At 34.1% G+C, this 15,608-nt stretch overlaps 1 protein-coding gene across 6 annotated transcripts in view; it reads right to left on the bottom strand.

Moving 5' to 3' along the window:
- Positions 1 to 15,608, bottom strand: part of REV3L (REV3 like, DNA directed polymerase zeta catalytic subunit) — a 178,132-nt gene that overhangs the window by 59,410 nt on the left and 103,114 nt on the right. For all 6 annotated transcript variants that reach the window (XM_027551194.1, XM_027551196.1, XM_027551197.1 and 3 more), the window contains 4 exons: positions 10,799 to 14,969; positions 6,714 to 7,624; positions 4,843 to 4,922; positions 3,394 to 3,519 (listed from right to left, as the gene is read on the bottom strand). In XM_027551194.1, coding sequence (XP_027406995.1) covers positions 3,394 to 3,519; positions 4,843 to 4,922; positions 6,714 to 7,624; positions 10,799 to 14,969 — 5,288 coding nt within the window. The remainder of the gene's footprint in view (positions 1 to 3,393; positions 3,520 to 4,842; positions 4,923 to 6,713; positions 7,625 to 10,798; positions 14,970 to 15,608) is intronic.

The following is a 15,608-nucleotide window of genomic DNA, read 5'->3' as shown; positions in this document are numbered from 1 at the left end:
AAACAAAAATCATAAGAATTGTAAGATGTCAAACACAACAGCCAGTTTTTTGACCATGTACATTTTCTCTTTGACATGTAATCCAAAAAATGTAATATTTTTGCTTTTTACACTTAACTTCCTATGCCAATAAAAACACTTAACAGTAATCCTTACTTACTTCTCTAAGACAGAGTTAAGAATAAACTCTGGATAAGGAAAAAAGATATAGATTGGATTCATGATTACAGCTGGAATTATAGCCATTACTGTACCAGTGATATACAGATATCTGGCAGTGGAAAATAGGAGAGTACTGTTACAATACTGCAATTATTCAGGTCACCTTAATTTAATAAAGGATCTATATTTTGTATTTATCGTGCATGCCATCTGTTGAAATTTAAATGCAGAAATTCTCCTTAGCGATGGGAGTAGAATTTAGTAGGTATCTCTGGAGGACAACTAAATAATATCAATCAAAATTTTATAAGGACAGAACAAATTAGTGGTTACCACTGGGAAGAGAAGGCGGGAAGGTCACGATGGGATAGAGGATTAAGAGATACAAAATATTTTGTATAAAATAAATAAGCAACAAGGATATATTATACAGCACAAGGAAATACAGCGATTATTTTATAATAATTTTAAATGGAGTACCATCTATAAAAGTATTGAATCACTATATACCTGAAACATATAATATTGTAAATCAACTATTTCAATTAAAAATAAGACATGTCCTTCAATCTAGCATTCCTACTCCTGAGAATGTATCCAGTAGATATACTATGTGGCCAAAATATATGCACAAAATGCACAAAGATGTTTACTAAGATGATACTATTTTCAGTTTTTATAAATTATAAACGACTAAAAACCTAAATCTCTATCAGTTTGGAACTGGTTACTGCCAATAAATTAGGTGGCATACATAAATGCTACACAGAATGAATACTCTGTAACCTTTAACATTTTGAAAAGAATGAACCAGATCTATATGTCCTAATATGGAAAGATCACCATAATACAGTGATAAATGGAATAAATGAGTGTAATATGCTTCCACATATATAAAAAATGTTAAGCACATGCATAGAAAATGTCTGCAAAGAGACAAAAAACACAAAACTGTTTACTGTTTTGGGGGAAGGGAATTCATATGGGAGAGAAGCTTACTTTCAATGTAAATATTTTTGTCTTGAAGTTTTTTACCATGTACATGTAATAGTGCATGCATTCATCAGTAAATTTGTTATTAAGTACTTTTTAAAATATAAAGAACATTAATTATGTATAAGGCATATGGAATAAAACAAATCTCCAAAAATTGTGAAATGGAAACCATCTCCCTAAACCTAAACAAAACAAAAAATCAGTTTAATTAGAAAAGAAGGAACATGTGGAAAAACTATGGAGAAGACTGAAGACAATTTCGGGCCAAAAGAGTTCTGGAGGTTGATTTAGTTATACACTAGGCCAAATTTCACACTCCAATTTTGCCTTTTCACTCCTCAATATAAAATGCATTATAGTTCTTAGGGGTACTTTTTTTAAGCCAACATATGGAATGAAGAGATGGAGAGAGATTTACCAAGTGTAATCAGTAAAGAAGGGGGTAAGAAAAGGGAATACAAACCTCTTTTTCTGCACTGAGTACTTTATATGTAGAAGAGAGAAAGAGAGATTAGCCCAGGGTAATGGAAAAGAGGAAAAATGCTTGGAGCACAATTTCCTAGTAAAGGGAATAGAGTACAGTAGTTTTATTTTGGTGCATTCCCTATCTGACCACCAGGTGGCTATTTGGACTGTGTCTTGAGACACAAAAAGCATGTGAGGAAGCTACGAGCAACTTGCCAGACCTTCAGAGAGATTTTAACTTCAAGAAGGCCCAAGATTCTAAAATAGGGTTACATAGAATAAAACAACAGTATAAGAAGGAAAATACGTTTTTCAGATAATAACAGAAAAAATCAAATGCAACAAGTCTTTTTGTTAAGGTCTATCACATTTGCTTTAATAAATATTTTTTACAAAGTATTTTCTTTAACTTTGGAATTTTGGGTGTGTACTTGATAAGATAAACATTCCTGAGCTTGTTACTTAATTTATCTGAACTTCAGGGGATAGTATAGAATCAGATATAAAACAGGAACTAAATGAATGCTGCTGAATGAAGAAATGTGCAAATAAACTATTAGGTAGACTATGTTCTGATCTAATTCTAAAAAAGTAAAAATCTTAGATCAAAGTTAGGGTAAAAATGAGGACAATATTTAAATTTTTCTTAGTCAACTCATCTAATCCTCAGAAGATAGAACCTATTGGAGACCAAAAACCCAACCAAAAAAATCATATTCTCAGCTATAAGGGCAAAGACATAAAACAACTGTATAAACCAGTACTGACCCAAAGAAATATGAAAGTCACATTCATAATTTAAAATTTTCCAGTACTCACATTAAAAAAGAATAGGTTAAATTAATTTAAAATATTTTCACATAATCAATATATCAAAACTACCCATTCAACATGTAATCAATATAAAAAATTACTAATAAGGTATTTCATATTCTTTTTTCCTATTAAGTCTTTGAAATCAGTATGCATTTTACATTTATGGCACATCTCAGTGAGGCTGCAAACGTTGTAATGGAAATAAATTACTTAAAATTAAAATGAAATCTAAAATTTCATTCCTAGATATGTAAGCCAAACTTAAAATTCTCAATAAACATATGTTAGTAGCTACCATTCTGACGGCACACAAATAAACAATGAAAATATATCCTAATTTCACCTCTGTGCCAATCAGACATGTTCTGAGTTGTGTCTTCTTTACAGAAATATTTACAGTAAACACAGATAAATTAACAGTGAATACAGATAAATTTACAGTGAACCATTCATATATATTCTCCAGTAAGAATGTACATTTTTTTCAAGATAGCGAAGTCTTTGCATATGGTTTGTGCTGTGAAGATAACTGGGTTATAAAGATTACATGAACAAATGAACTGTACAAACAATAATTCACTAAGTCAACCAAACAGACAATGCAAGTAGGTAGGGATGTAATATAACATGGTAATATAACAATCCCAGAGTAATATACAGAGTTTCAAATAGCTGAGAAACGTTTTCTAAATTTTAGCTTCTTTTTAAAAATTTCAGGTATAAGGTTTGAGAAAATTGTGAAACCACAAAGCAGTCTCAATAACTGATGACTACTTTAAAAGTTTCTCTGTTTCATACAAATACATAAAATAGTAAGGATAATAAGAACAAGATAAAGATGAACAGGTATAGAATTCAGTGTAGTCCTCTCTCTGTAAAAAATTTCTGTACTTGTACCACAGAATAAAACGTAAGAGTTGAAATGTGTATGTGTCCTTACTGTTGCAGTTTTACCTCGTGTAAAGCTTTCGCCTCCTCTAAGTTTTGTATGCTGACTTTGAAACCATAAGTATTGTTTAAGGATGGTCCATCAATCTGAGAAGTTTCTTTCTTTGGGGTATTTACTGCTGCAAATTGATTCTATTAAAAAAAAAACACACAGAGGCAGAAAAAAATAATGAGCAATCATTTCCTTTCTTTTGATTACTTATTTCTGCTTAGATAACTTTATGCATTTAGTAATACATGATAAATTAGTACCATCTCCTTAAGTAAAAGAAGAAACTTAAGTATTTTATTTGCATTTTTTCAGGCTAGTAACTCAAGATACCAGAACTGGGTATGTGTAGAAATATCTGATATAATCTGTTAAGTCAACCATATATTGATTCTTGAGTTTACAAACCCCCAATACAGAAAATAATAGCTTTGTAGAGAGTTGACATTTGTACCACATGGACATTTATCTTGACCTTTCTTGGAAATATGACAAGCAAGCAAGCAAGCAATATATTTGCAAGTAGTCTGGCTAAAAATGTATAAAAGATTTAAAACTGTGGGTTTGTATTTTACCCTAATACAACATGTATCTGAAAGATAAACTAAAGTATTATTTTCAAGGGGTTAGAAAGAATGGAATCTATTTTTTTTTTAAATAAAAAAATATATATTCTGATTTCCAAATCCATTAATCATTTTCCTGAAAGTGTTGATTTATGTTGATAGAGCACTCATACTTGTTTTTAATATATATGACTTTTAATTCAATACTGATTTAAAAATGATAGTTTTAAAAAGCATTTGTAATCTCAAAATAGAAATACTAAAATATATTTTATGTAGTTAATGATATTTACGAGAAGTGGCCAATACAGAAGTGATCTCTATCATATATTTCTAAGGATACATGTCTAATGCATACTTTTTTTCACATAACCATGTATTTCCAGTTAAGTATTACAACAATTTTTAGTATTTGAATAAAGACATTTATGATTTTTCAGAGTTTTGGTAATAAATAATGTTGCTTTCCTTTGATATTTAGCAAAATGAACTGAAAAATCAATAATGCTATATTTGAGAAAAAAGTAATAAACCAAGAAAAAGGATATACTTTTGGTGGGATCAAAAATCACTTACTTGAGCTCTGCTGTCATTGGATTGTTCTGATTTTGCCAGTAATCAGTTAATGTATTTGTATCCTCATAATCCACATTTTGGCTATCATATTCACTTTCTCTGTAATATTTGTATTTACATATAAGAATCTTTTAGATCCCAACAACAAAAAAAAATTTTTTTAATTAGGCAATTTCTTGTTGTCTCAAAGACATGTAAATAAATGATGCAAAAATATAATAAAATTATTAAAAAATTGAGACACAAAGTTATCAATTATCTAACTGAAATCCAAGAATAAGAATGGATCTTCCACTGATCTTTAAATATGTTTAGCATAGTTACCTTTGCTTGTGTTAAGAGTACTCTTCTAAGAGCGTCAGTATTACTTCCTTTCTTATGACTCAATTTCTGGATTTTTGGTTCTGTAGAAAGAAATTTTATATTTAACATACAAATCAAAATTGCCTGCTTCAGTGTTTTTGTTTTTTTTTAATTTTTGTTGTTCCAACTCCTAGGTACCATTCATGAGTATGGTCCTATAAATTCTTCACAAAGATTTCACAATTTAAAAATGAAACTGATTCCAACCTGTGATTCCCACACTAAAATAACTTTTAATATTTGTACTATTAAATAAAAACATTTAGATTTTAGTTGTTGGATTTTATTCCTCAGTTATTACCCTAGGGAACCATTTAATCCATTTATTCACTGACTTATCAAGTATTTATGAAGATGAAGAAAAAAATAATCTTGTACCCTTGTGAGGTCTAGAGAGAGAATCAGACATTAATCAAATACATATAGAAAAGTAAAATTATAACTGGGATAAGTACAACAAAGCAGAAGATAATCGAGAAATTTTATCTAGTCAGGGAATTTGGAGAGCTTTTTTGAGCTAAAATACAAAGAAAGAATAGAAATTAACTAGGAAAAGAGTGGGAATTTTCCCTGATTACCAAACAAAAAAACTGGAAATTGTTAAGGGTGAATAAGAAGGCTAGGGTAGAAGCCCAGGTGAGAGATGAGGGCTTGGTAGTACCTTGGTAGACAGAGGCAGAGAGTTTTGGGTAATTTAGGAAACAAAGAAGTGTGAAAACCACAGGATGGGCAGTGAGGGAATCAGGTGATATTATAAATAAGACCACTGTTTCTGACCCGTGTAACTCAGTGACAGAACTCGTGGTACTGTCCATTCAAATTAGGAATAGTTTTCAATGTGTGGGCATGTATGCGTGTGTATAAAGCGTGCTAGGTGATTGGTAGTGAATGGATACAATGAGATCATAAACTAAGTTTAAAAAATACTGACCTTGTGGTGCTTTTGAGCATTCAAGTAGAAATGCCAAAGGTAGCTGGATATAGCATTCTGAAGCTTTAAAGAGAATTCTAAACTAGAAATTAAAATTTGTGAATTATCAATTCTGTGGGCAGGAACTAGGTCATTGAGAGAACACAGAGTAAAGAAAGCTTAAGGCTAAGCCCTAATAAACTACAATATTTAGATAATAACTGAGAATATGAGGTAAACTTCAAAGGAAAGCAAGTGGGAAGAAACAGAGAAGTAGGGGTAGAGCCAAAGGGAGAAGCAGCTCTAAGAAGGAAGGTGTGGTCATAAGAACAAGGGCTGCTTGGAGGGCATGCGATAGAAAGACTGAAAAACATCCACTGGATTTAGCTACATGAAGATCGCAGAGAATCTTCACAAGATCCATACTGGTGAATTGATGGGGGCAGAATCCAGTTCAGAGTGGGCTGACAAATGAGTATGATGTAAAGCAATAGAGCTATCAACTCAGAGAGATCTTTTAAGAAATTTGGCTTTAAGTGAGAGGAAAAAGAGTACAGGCTAAAAGACAGAAGGTCAAGACAGGTGTTTGGTTTTCTATTTTACAGGGTGGGAAATATCTGGATATACATCAAAGCCAGTAGGAAATTAAGTTGAGAAAGAAGATAAGGTTTCTGAGAGGGCTCCTACATTTTACCCAGAAGGCAAGAAGAAAGGATGGAAACAGATGTGAGTATATTTCACAGCAGAAAGATAAAAAAGTTATCATGTGATGATATCCAAGACAGGATAAAATAACAATAACCTCTCATTAGCTGAGCTAAAATTACATTTAAAAAGCTCTGATTTTCATTACATAGTCAATGCTGCTTTCATTTCTGGTATTTGAAGAGCTCCATGGTGATTTTGTTATTTGTAAACTTACCTGTTGACAAAGGGCTAAGGCCAGTTGCCTCAGGAAGCCTTTCTAGTTTTCTCTGTATGATTGGTGTACTATGAAGGCAAAGTGATTCACATATCTCAGTTCTTGTCCTAACATTAACTGGGGATATCACTAGAGGCTCCTGGGACTCAGTGCAGGGGCTCTTCTGTACACCATCTTTTACAGGCTTTAGTAAGTTCTCAATAGTCAGAGAATGCAGGTCCCCTACTGGTGATGAGGGTCTCTCATCTCCATTTAATGTTTTGGAGTCTGGGGATGCTGCCTGTTGCCAAGGGGGAATTGCTGGAGAATCAGGAGAGCTATAACTAATGTAATAGTCATCGTCATCATCCTGATCTTTCTCAGCATCACCTGCAGAAGCAACTAGTGGCAGCGTCTGACTTTCACTTGCAGTCTGATGGCATTCTGTGGTTGGCGCTTGTAAAGCAATCTGAGAATTGTCAACATCTTCCTTGGTATGTGCTGTAGTGGGGAGTGTATGTGGAGTTGTATCCATTTTTGGAGGCGCTACAGGTCTGTCATCTGGATTAACTGAAGAGCTGAAGTCTTCAGCAGATTTTACAACTCTAGTTGGCTCCGTTTTAGACAGTTTCTTGGAACGTTCATATTCTTCTTTGGCTTGAAGCCATGCCTGAACCAGTTGTCGACTTGGGGCACATTTGCAAGGCATGATCACAATTTTTTTATCTTCAGCCATTTTACGGTTATTACTTGATCCTTTATTGACAACTGCTTGGCCATTGCGAGGGGGTGACCCAGGTCTTGGATTTTGAGTCATTGCTGAGAAGGCTGTTTTCCATAGACGAAGTCCTTCCAAAGAAAAGTCTCCCTCAAACTCAGCCAGATCATTTGGAAGTCGAGTTTCTACCATGAGAAGCCGTCCGCCGATCTCCCTATAAACAACATATTTTAGAACTGTTTTGTCTCAAAGAAAAATTACCAAAATATTTAGCTCCTTAACTTAGAGATTTTTAAAAGTTCTTTTTGGAGTTTTAAAAATGCTTATTTCTTTCTTCCATTTCCACATCCTATGCCCCAACCTCCACAAACATATATTTTATGCAGGTACATTCTATCTTTAGTCTCAATATGCTTTTTCTAACAGGTATATGACTACTAAATTAACTTCCTTTGGAAGGTATCATCAATACCAGGGAAAGAAAGTGTCCAATGAAGCCTTCTTTTTAGGAGATGGTACAGACACATCCGATTCCTTTCCTCTATTCATCTTAAATAACTTTCCACTGTCACCATATAAGAATTAAAATGCTGGAAGAATTTATCATCAGAGACTATACCCCAGATTTTATCTATAACCTCTTTATACATTCTCTACTCTCTATGCAGCAGTCTAGCAAAGCCTGTCAGTTCAAACAAGTCTTTATACCCTGCCAAATTCCCTCAAACATTACAAAAGTCACACACAATTGATGTAAACTACCGTAATTCTTTCTCCCCTTTACATGAAAAAGGTTAATACTAACGTAAGAACTTAGCAGTTGGCAAGGTGCACAAAGGTTAAGTGCTACTAATGTATGTGAAGAATCACTACTTAAAAGGAAACCTGGCCTCGTTTCTAATAGTTACTGTAAGTATTAAGCTAAATTTCGTTCTCTAACCTATCCATAGGTCATGTATTTATGCCTTCTGCAGCAACATAATATTACTTTTTCTTCTTCATGGTATCTCTTTCATGAGTATGAAGATCATTCTTAGTTTCTGCAATTACTTCTTGTAGGGCATGATTTCCCCAATGACCTGGTCACTTTTAGATAAAACTCAATGAACTGAATTCTTATTTTTGACTGGAGCTGCAGGAACAGCACCAGAGTTACCACATTTCCTTTCCCCCTATATATGGAAAGATTCTAGCTCTTACTAGTTAACTCCATAATCAGGATTAGCACCTTCCCTGGACCTACGTTGCAGCTTTATGAAAAATTAGGAGAATTATTGTTATCGAAGGAAATGAGTACACATATGTGACTATACCCAACTCTAATATTAATAATACAGAGATCATAATGAAGTAAAAGATAAGCAAAAATTGCTGAGGTGTGGTAAGTTCAGCTTTCTTGGATATTGTCAGCAGCATGCTAACTGCTACAACTCATGCTATAATATATATCAAGAGCCTTAAATTTTTCAGTCATCCTATTTTGAGAGTTTTAAGTAAAGACTCCAAAATACAAGAAATGCTTTATGAAGACGGTATCACATAATTCTCTATAGTAGCCAAACAGAGAACAACGTTTCTGTCTAGTAATATGCATGTGATAGAATATTATGCAGTCATTTAAAATGATGTTTCAAGACACTCATAAATTTGGAAAATGTTTACATTATAGTGGTGAGTGAATCAGTTTCAACATAATATTGTGATTATAGTAAGAACACATCAATAAAACAAAATAAAAACTATACTGAAAAATGAAAACATTAAAATAGTAATAATGGTTGTTACTAGGTAGAGAAATGGTGTCATTTTTATTTCTTCTTTTCCTAAATTTTCTACAGTGAATACATAGTTTTTAATTAGAAAACTTTGTATAGGGTACAAATTTCAAATATAATGACTATCATATCCTTTTATTTCAACTGCAGAATAAGCGCCAAAGTTGGACAACAATTAATAGTAACACAGAGTAAATGACTAGGACATGCTAAGTTAACTAAGAATTAAGAAGATGTGCAAGGCTAAGGAAGAAAATACAGATGAAAAAATAAACCATAATCACTACTGGTAAAGTCAAAGTCCCCAAAATAATGGAAACTAATGGCTAAGGAACATACGTTCATATATTCTGACAGTGAAATAAAGAGTTCCATTCATGTTAAAAAACCAAATGTGGGTACCAGGCACAAAAGAACAGCAAAACTATGTGCCAGGCAGTGCGGGGGTGAGGCAGGGTGAGGGATTTTCTACCTTTCACTTCAAATCCTTAGAGGAGGGAACTTCTACTCTGTATTTCTGATCACTTTTTCTCACCCCTTTCTTAAATGGACTCTTGCAGAAATTACTGCTAATCTGCTGGGTAAAAAGCCTGGCATTCACTGTCTGTTTCAGTAGGGTAAGGAACACAGTGCTGCTCAAGGTCAGTGCATACATGCAGTGTGGCCTGTTGCCTTTGCTGGCACATCCTATCTCCTTCCATCATTTAGATTAAGCAGGGTCTGCCTCAGCAGTCCTGGCAATTCTGCTCTGCTTCTGACTGGATGGCTGAAATGAACTGCCTCTCTCTGCAACTGATTAGGTAAACAGGATCAAAGACACAGGGGCAGGGCCCAAAGCCATCCCTTAAACTTCTTGGATTAAGCCTTGTCCTCCAGTTTAGCGCTTATCAGGTATGTTCTATCTTGGTGATGCAGGCAGGATAGGATACCTACTTAACTACTGATTTATAAATAGGCCAGGGCTGTGGTCTATTTATAAACCTTCACCTTTTGCTACTGGCTTTGTGTGTGCATGGATCTGTCTCTCTGTTTATCACTTTTCTGAAAAGATTCTTAAAAGAACAGATGAGGGGAATCAAAGTCCATCTTGTACTCCTAATAAATGTACAACAACAGTAACAATATGAATGAAGATGCTGGCAATATGAAAAGAGAGTGTATGTAATAGAAACAACTTAAAATAATCTTCATTTAGAGAAATATCTTAAGAGTATTTAAAACATATGTATGCTTATTTTCAAACTTTTTTAAAAAAGTTCTTAAAATTATGAAAGCTTACCACTTAAATACCATCTTTAAAATGATAATACTATAAAAGTATTATGACATCCTTCTTGGCATCATGTCATAGACAGTCTCTAATCCTTTAATGTTGATGCATTGCAAAATAACAGATCCAAGACCAACACTGATCAATTTAAATAAATTTCTCTGGGTACAACTATCCACCCAGTTTGTGAATTCTTTTAATATGTCCATAATTACAAAATTGTTTTCATAATGATATACTTACAAATACAGTATCAGAGAGAAAGTAGTACTCAGTTACCAAATTTTGTTACATACATTGTAATTATTCAGAGTGACCCAAGGGGAAAAAGAATTCTGATTACCTGGGCTTTTCTGGTACATCAGAAGGATTACTGCAAAACGGTTCTTGGTAAATGGTTTCTGAAAGGTCATGATCCAACAAAGTTGCCATAATTTCTTCCCTACTTGGTGGGGACATAAGTGGTTTCAGAATGTGAGCAGTTCGAGGAGTGAAACTGCCGTTTTTAGATTGCGAGGGAGAGCTGGTAGACCTTGGCGAACTATCCGGAGTTGGTGTCAACACATCAGTGTTTCTTGAAACATACAATTCTAAATCTTCAGAGGCTGCATCTACAAGTTCACCATCAGGGGAGGATAGTATTGTAGTAAAAGAAGTATTGACTGCATCAAGAGACTGCCCCATTTCTTTTCTGGTATGACTTTGAATCCAGTCTGAACTGCCCGGCTGTGAGAGGCTAAGAAACACTTCTTTGCTTATTGAACTCCTATTTAATCTGGATTTTTCATTTAGACAGTTCTCTGACTGCTGAATACAGAAAGTCTCCATAATTGAATTAGACCGAGATGTTAGAGGATGAAAGGTATTTTTCCACTGATTGTTGCGATGATTCTCATTGCTATCTATGGGTGATTTCTCAAATAGTTCAGGACTTAGAGTACCAGATCGAATCCATGCGGTTGAGTCTGAGGCATGATGTTTGTCTTCATCACATTTCTGGTTATCATGACTTAAAAACTCAGTTTTTTCTACAGTTTGTCCTGGGAAAAGATCCTGAACTGCATCACTTAGGAACTTCTGAGGCAAATTCTGATCAGCTGGGACAAACTGACTTCCAGAATAAAAACTACAAAATCCAGTTTGACCTATTGTATTAATATCAAAATTGTAATTATGTTCAGGGGACAAGCTATCTTCAAGTGAATAACAACTTTCAAAACCTGGATCTGAAAAGAAGATGGGACTATCATCTGATAGGGAATTATCCAATTGGCCAGAGTTTTGTAAATTTAGAGAGTCTACTTTAAGAAGTTTGGGAATTTTTTCTTTAGGTTTTGTACTTCTGGGAGTTCGAGGTTTTCTTGGAGATGTTACTGATCGTGTTCGTTTAACTGATTTGTTATGCTCAAGGGAAACAGAGATATTTTTGTTTGGCTGCTGTTTATTAGATAATGGGTCTTGTATACTATTTCCATTTTGTGCTTTCTGTTGTCTTTTTTGCAACAATTCTTTTAGAACTGCCAGTCCAGACTGTCCTTCACCAAATGCTGAAGGTGTTGACATATTTCGATTCCTACATTGAGAAAGTGCTTTGGTTTGTGAAACTGCTTCTGACAATGGCTTTTGCTTTACCCTTTCAGGTTTAAAGTTTGACATGTCTAAAATAAAACCCCTTTGTTTTTGCTCCCAAGCTATTTGTTTGATTGGGCTTCTCAAAGAAGTTATAAAGCAATTATTAGGCATCTGACTTTCTTCTGAAGCTGCATTTCCTGGAGAACAAGTTTCACTGTGCTTTGAACGTTCTGCCATGCACACAATCTGCTGCTGACTATCTTTGCAATGCAAAAAATTAGGGGCATACGTCTGGTCTGGCTTTGATTCTAGGGAATTACGATATTCATTTAACTTTCCAAGAGATGACAAATAGCTTTTTTGTATATTTGCATTCTCTTCTATCTTTGGAGACATTATACCAGAAGACATCTGTGTACTCTGTGCTACCTGAGACAAATGGTTTGAAAGGTCAAATATATTTTTTTGAATCAAGCTTGATTCTTTTAGAGTAAACATAGTATTTTGACAATGAGATCGCTGAACATTAATTTTTGAGATTCCAGGTCCTAAAGAACTACAAACAACAGAAGAATTCACATCATCTCGTGAACTGGGGAAGGCCTGCAAATCTACAGGTTTCTTGCTTTCTAGGAAAGAAGAAAAGCAGCCAGATAAATTCTGTTGTGCATGAATTCCAGTGGGGATAGGAGCAGAAAGAGGATGATCTATAGCAGAGCCCATTAATGACACATCTTTCTGTTTAAAAAGTAGTTGAGAGCCTCCAGAATTATCTGCGGTCTCAGGCCCATTCTGATGTTTCAGCACAAATTTCACTTCAGTACCAGCTTGAGATTTTAGTTTTTCTTCCTTTAGTGTTGTATGCTTTCTTGGTGTACTTTTCTCATTTGTTTTTTGTTTCTGTTTTGCTCTTGGTTTCTTTTTTCCATCATCTACTAGTTTATTTGTCTGATTTCGTTTGTTCCTTTTCTTAGAAACTGTAGAGGGATTAACAAGCTTTGTTTTTGATTTCTTAACCTGCATTCTTGCTCGACTATTTTTTCCTATACGGGAATTAACAGTCTTACTATTATATACATTAGGACCCTTAAAAAGCATTGCTTCTTTATCGGCAGCAGCCATAATTTCTTCAGCTCTTGGATCTGTGGGAGACCAGCAGCGAGGTGGAGAAGAGTTTATGGGACTTGTGCTTCTCTCAGAAAGAAAACCTAGTTTAGACATAACATCACTATAATTTGAGTCACAGTCTTCGGTTTCAGCATTATAAGATGGTGAAGGAGGAGAAAGAATAGCATGTGACCGTTTTTTCCTGAAAGACAAAGTTCTTCTAATATTTTCACTACTTGTCCTTTGTTGTCTACCAGTTTTTTTCTTAGCAGACTTATGTTTTGATTTTCTTCTGTGACTTTTCTTTGGTGTTAATGGATAAATGGGATATTTGGTTGCAGGGGAGTCAGGAACTTTTGGCCAAAAATCTTTCAAAGGTGCAAGTTTTTTATACAGTTCCATTTTTTCCTCTGTTAATATTACTTGTTTTTCTTTAGAGTCTATTTTTCCTAGTTTCACAAGCATATTTTTCCTCCCTCTAAACCTATTAATAATAATGTACTTTATGATGACAGGGGGCAACTTTTTAGACATTTTTCTGCGTTTTCGAGATTTGAGAGTTCCATCTAAACTTTCACCAATTTCCATGGGATGAGGTAGGCTAATTTTTGAGCTGTGTGTTACAAAACTTGACTCATTATCTTCATTCTCATAATTTACCTTGCGTTTGGCTCTAAGGGTATATTTATTTCCATACAATCCAAAGGACTGCTCAGTTTCTAAGGTTCCTTCTCCAAAGTGACAGTCTACAAAACTGTCTGTAGATGTTTTATTTTCAAAAGTTCCACGGGTGACCTTAATTAAATCGCTAGCCAATACATTATCTTTCTCAGAATTATTACTATTACAAGGATTATTTTGTATATAATTATCTTTTGAGGATCCAGTCTCAGCAGTTTTGGTAGAAGTCTCTTGATGACCCGAAAGCTTCTTTTTATTCATTTTTAACCGGGACTGTTTATTGCCAGGTTGTAGTTTATATGTGACAGGAGAGAGCTTTTGGGGCCTACTGAGACAATTAGAGAGAACAACACTGGGAAAAAACATATAATGTGCTGCTTGCTGGCTGAGGCTTGGTTTTTCTGTTTTATGTTCTTGAAATTCTTCATATCTAATTTTAAGTTTATTTAGTCCACTTTCATCAGCAATGCTATCAAGAGAATGCATCATAGTTCTATTTTCCCCTGAGCAAGACAGCAATTCACAATTTTCATTTAATGATGAAGGGAATAAACTATTCAGAGCTGTGCTGTTTCCTTTTTCATTTCCTTCAGAGGATAATTTACTCTTTGAATGATTTAAGTCAGAAAAGTTCAAAGAATTTTTGCCCAATGTACTTTCATTAGTGTGACGGCTCATATGTATAAAAGGGGCATCCTTATCAATTTTCCTAATGTTTGTATACTTTCTACTTGGTATTTGTCTTGTAACAGGTGGAATATTGTCTTCATAATCAAAAGTACTACTTTCACAGGAAGATACTGGGAGGACATCTTTCTTACCACTCTCTTTATGAGAGTTTTCTGGATGGACAGAACTGCTTAAAGATCCAGGATATTTCATAGAGTAAGTGCTTTCATTTGTAAAAGAAGTGACTGAATGATCTAGACTTTTCTCTAGTTTGCTTGGCTGTGAAAGGTCTTCAATTAAATCTTCCTTGTTCAAAACATGGGAAGAAAGGGCACTTGTGTGTTTACACTGAAAGGTAATCTTAGCAGAAGATGGGGGCTCTAATGTAGCAGCATCTTTGTGAAAGATGGAAGGTTTTACTGATAGCTTGCTTGTTGCAATCACAGAAGAGTGGGTTCTAGAATTTTCATTGTTCAGTGGATTGTCTGAAATGAGGAAAAAAAGAATTTGCTTAACTTCAACTCTTCTAATTTTTAAAATATTTTCCTATATCATGATGCTATCACCATGAAAGAAGTTATATGAAATTACAGTTGTATGTTTAAAATAGTTAACTCAACAGAAAGGTCGTTTTCATACTAGGATATCTCAATCTGAATAATCGAGAGTTAGTTACATTTGACTATTAGTCATTATTTTAAACACATATGCCTTTGATTAAAAACAGATGGTATCAATATTCATGCTTTTTGAGAGAATAAGCGGAAAAATCTCATTGCCTTGGAAAGTTTCCATAAAATAACACACATCTTTGCATTATCACTCTTTTTTTGCATTATCACTTTAAATAAGCTAAGCATATTTCTTATAGTTTTCTATGGTTAAATGTTACAATAAACTGATTAAAGTTTATAAAGCTCTAATCAGTGATTGATAAAAGCTATCCTCTTAGAAATGAGAAAAGACATATTTTATCTACATTCTCTCAAAAGAAAACATCCTTGAGAAGGACAAAATCTAACAGTATTGTCATAGTCTCACTTAGCCAACTGTGATTATATTTTTCAAAATCAAATATATCTTCAGCCCCTACATAACAAAATGCTCACAGTAGACTAGTTTAC

The sequence above is a fragment of the Bos indicus x Bos taurus genome, chromosome 9 (genome assembly GCF_003369695.1).
Source record: "Bos indicus x Bos taurus breed Angus x Brahman F1 hybrid chromosome 9, Bos_hybrid_MaternalHap_v2.0, whole genome shotgun sequence".
NCBI lineage: Eukaryota > Metazoa > Chordata > Mammalia > Artiodactyla > Bovidae > Bos > Bos indicus x Bos taurus.
Note: the sequence above shows the minus strand (reverse complement) of the source record. Positions and strands in the feature narration are given on the sequence as shown.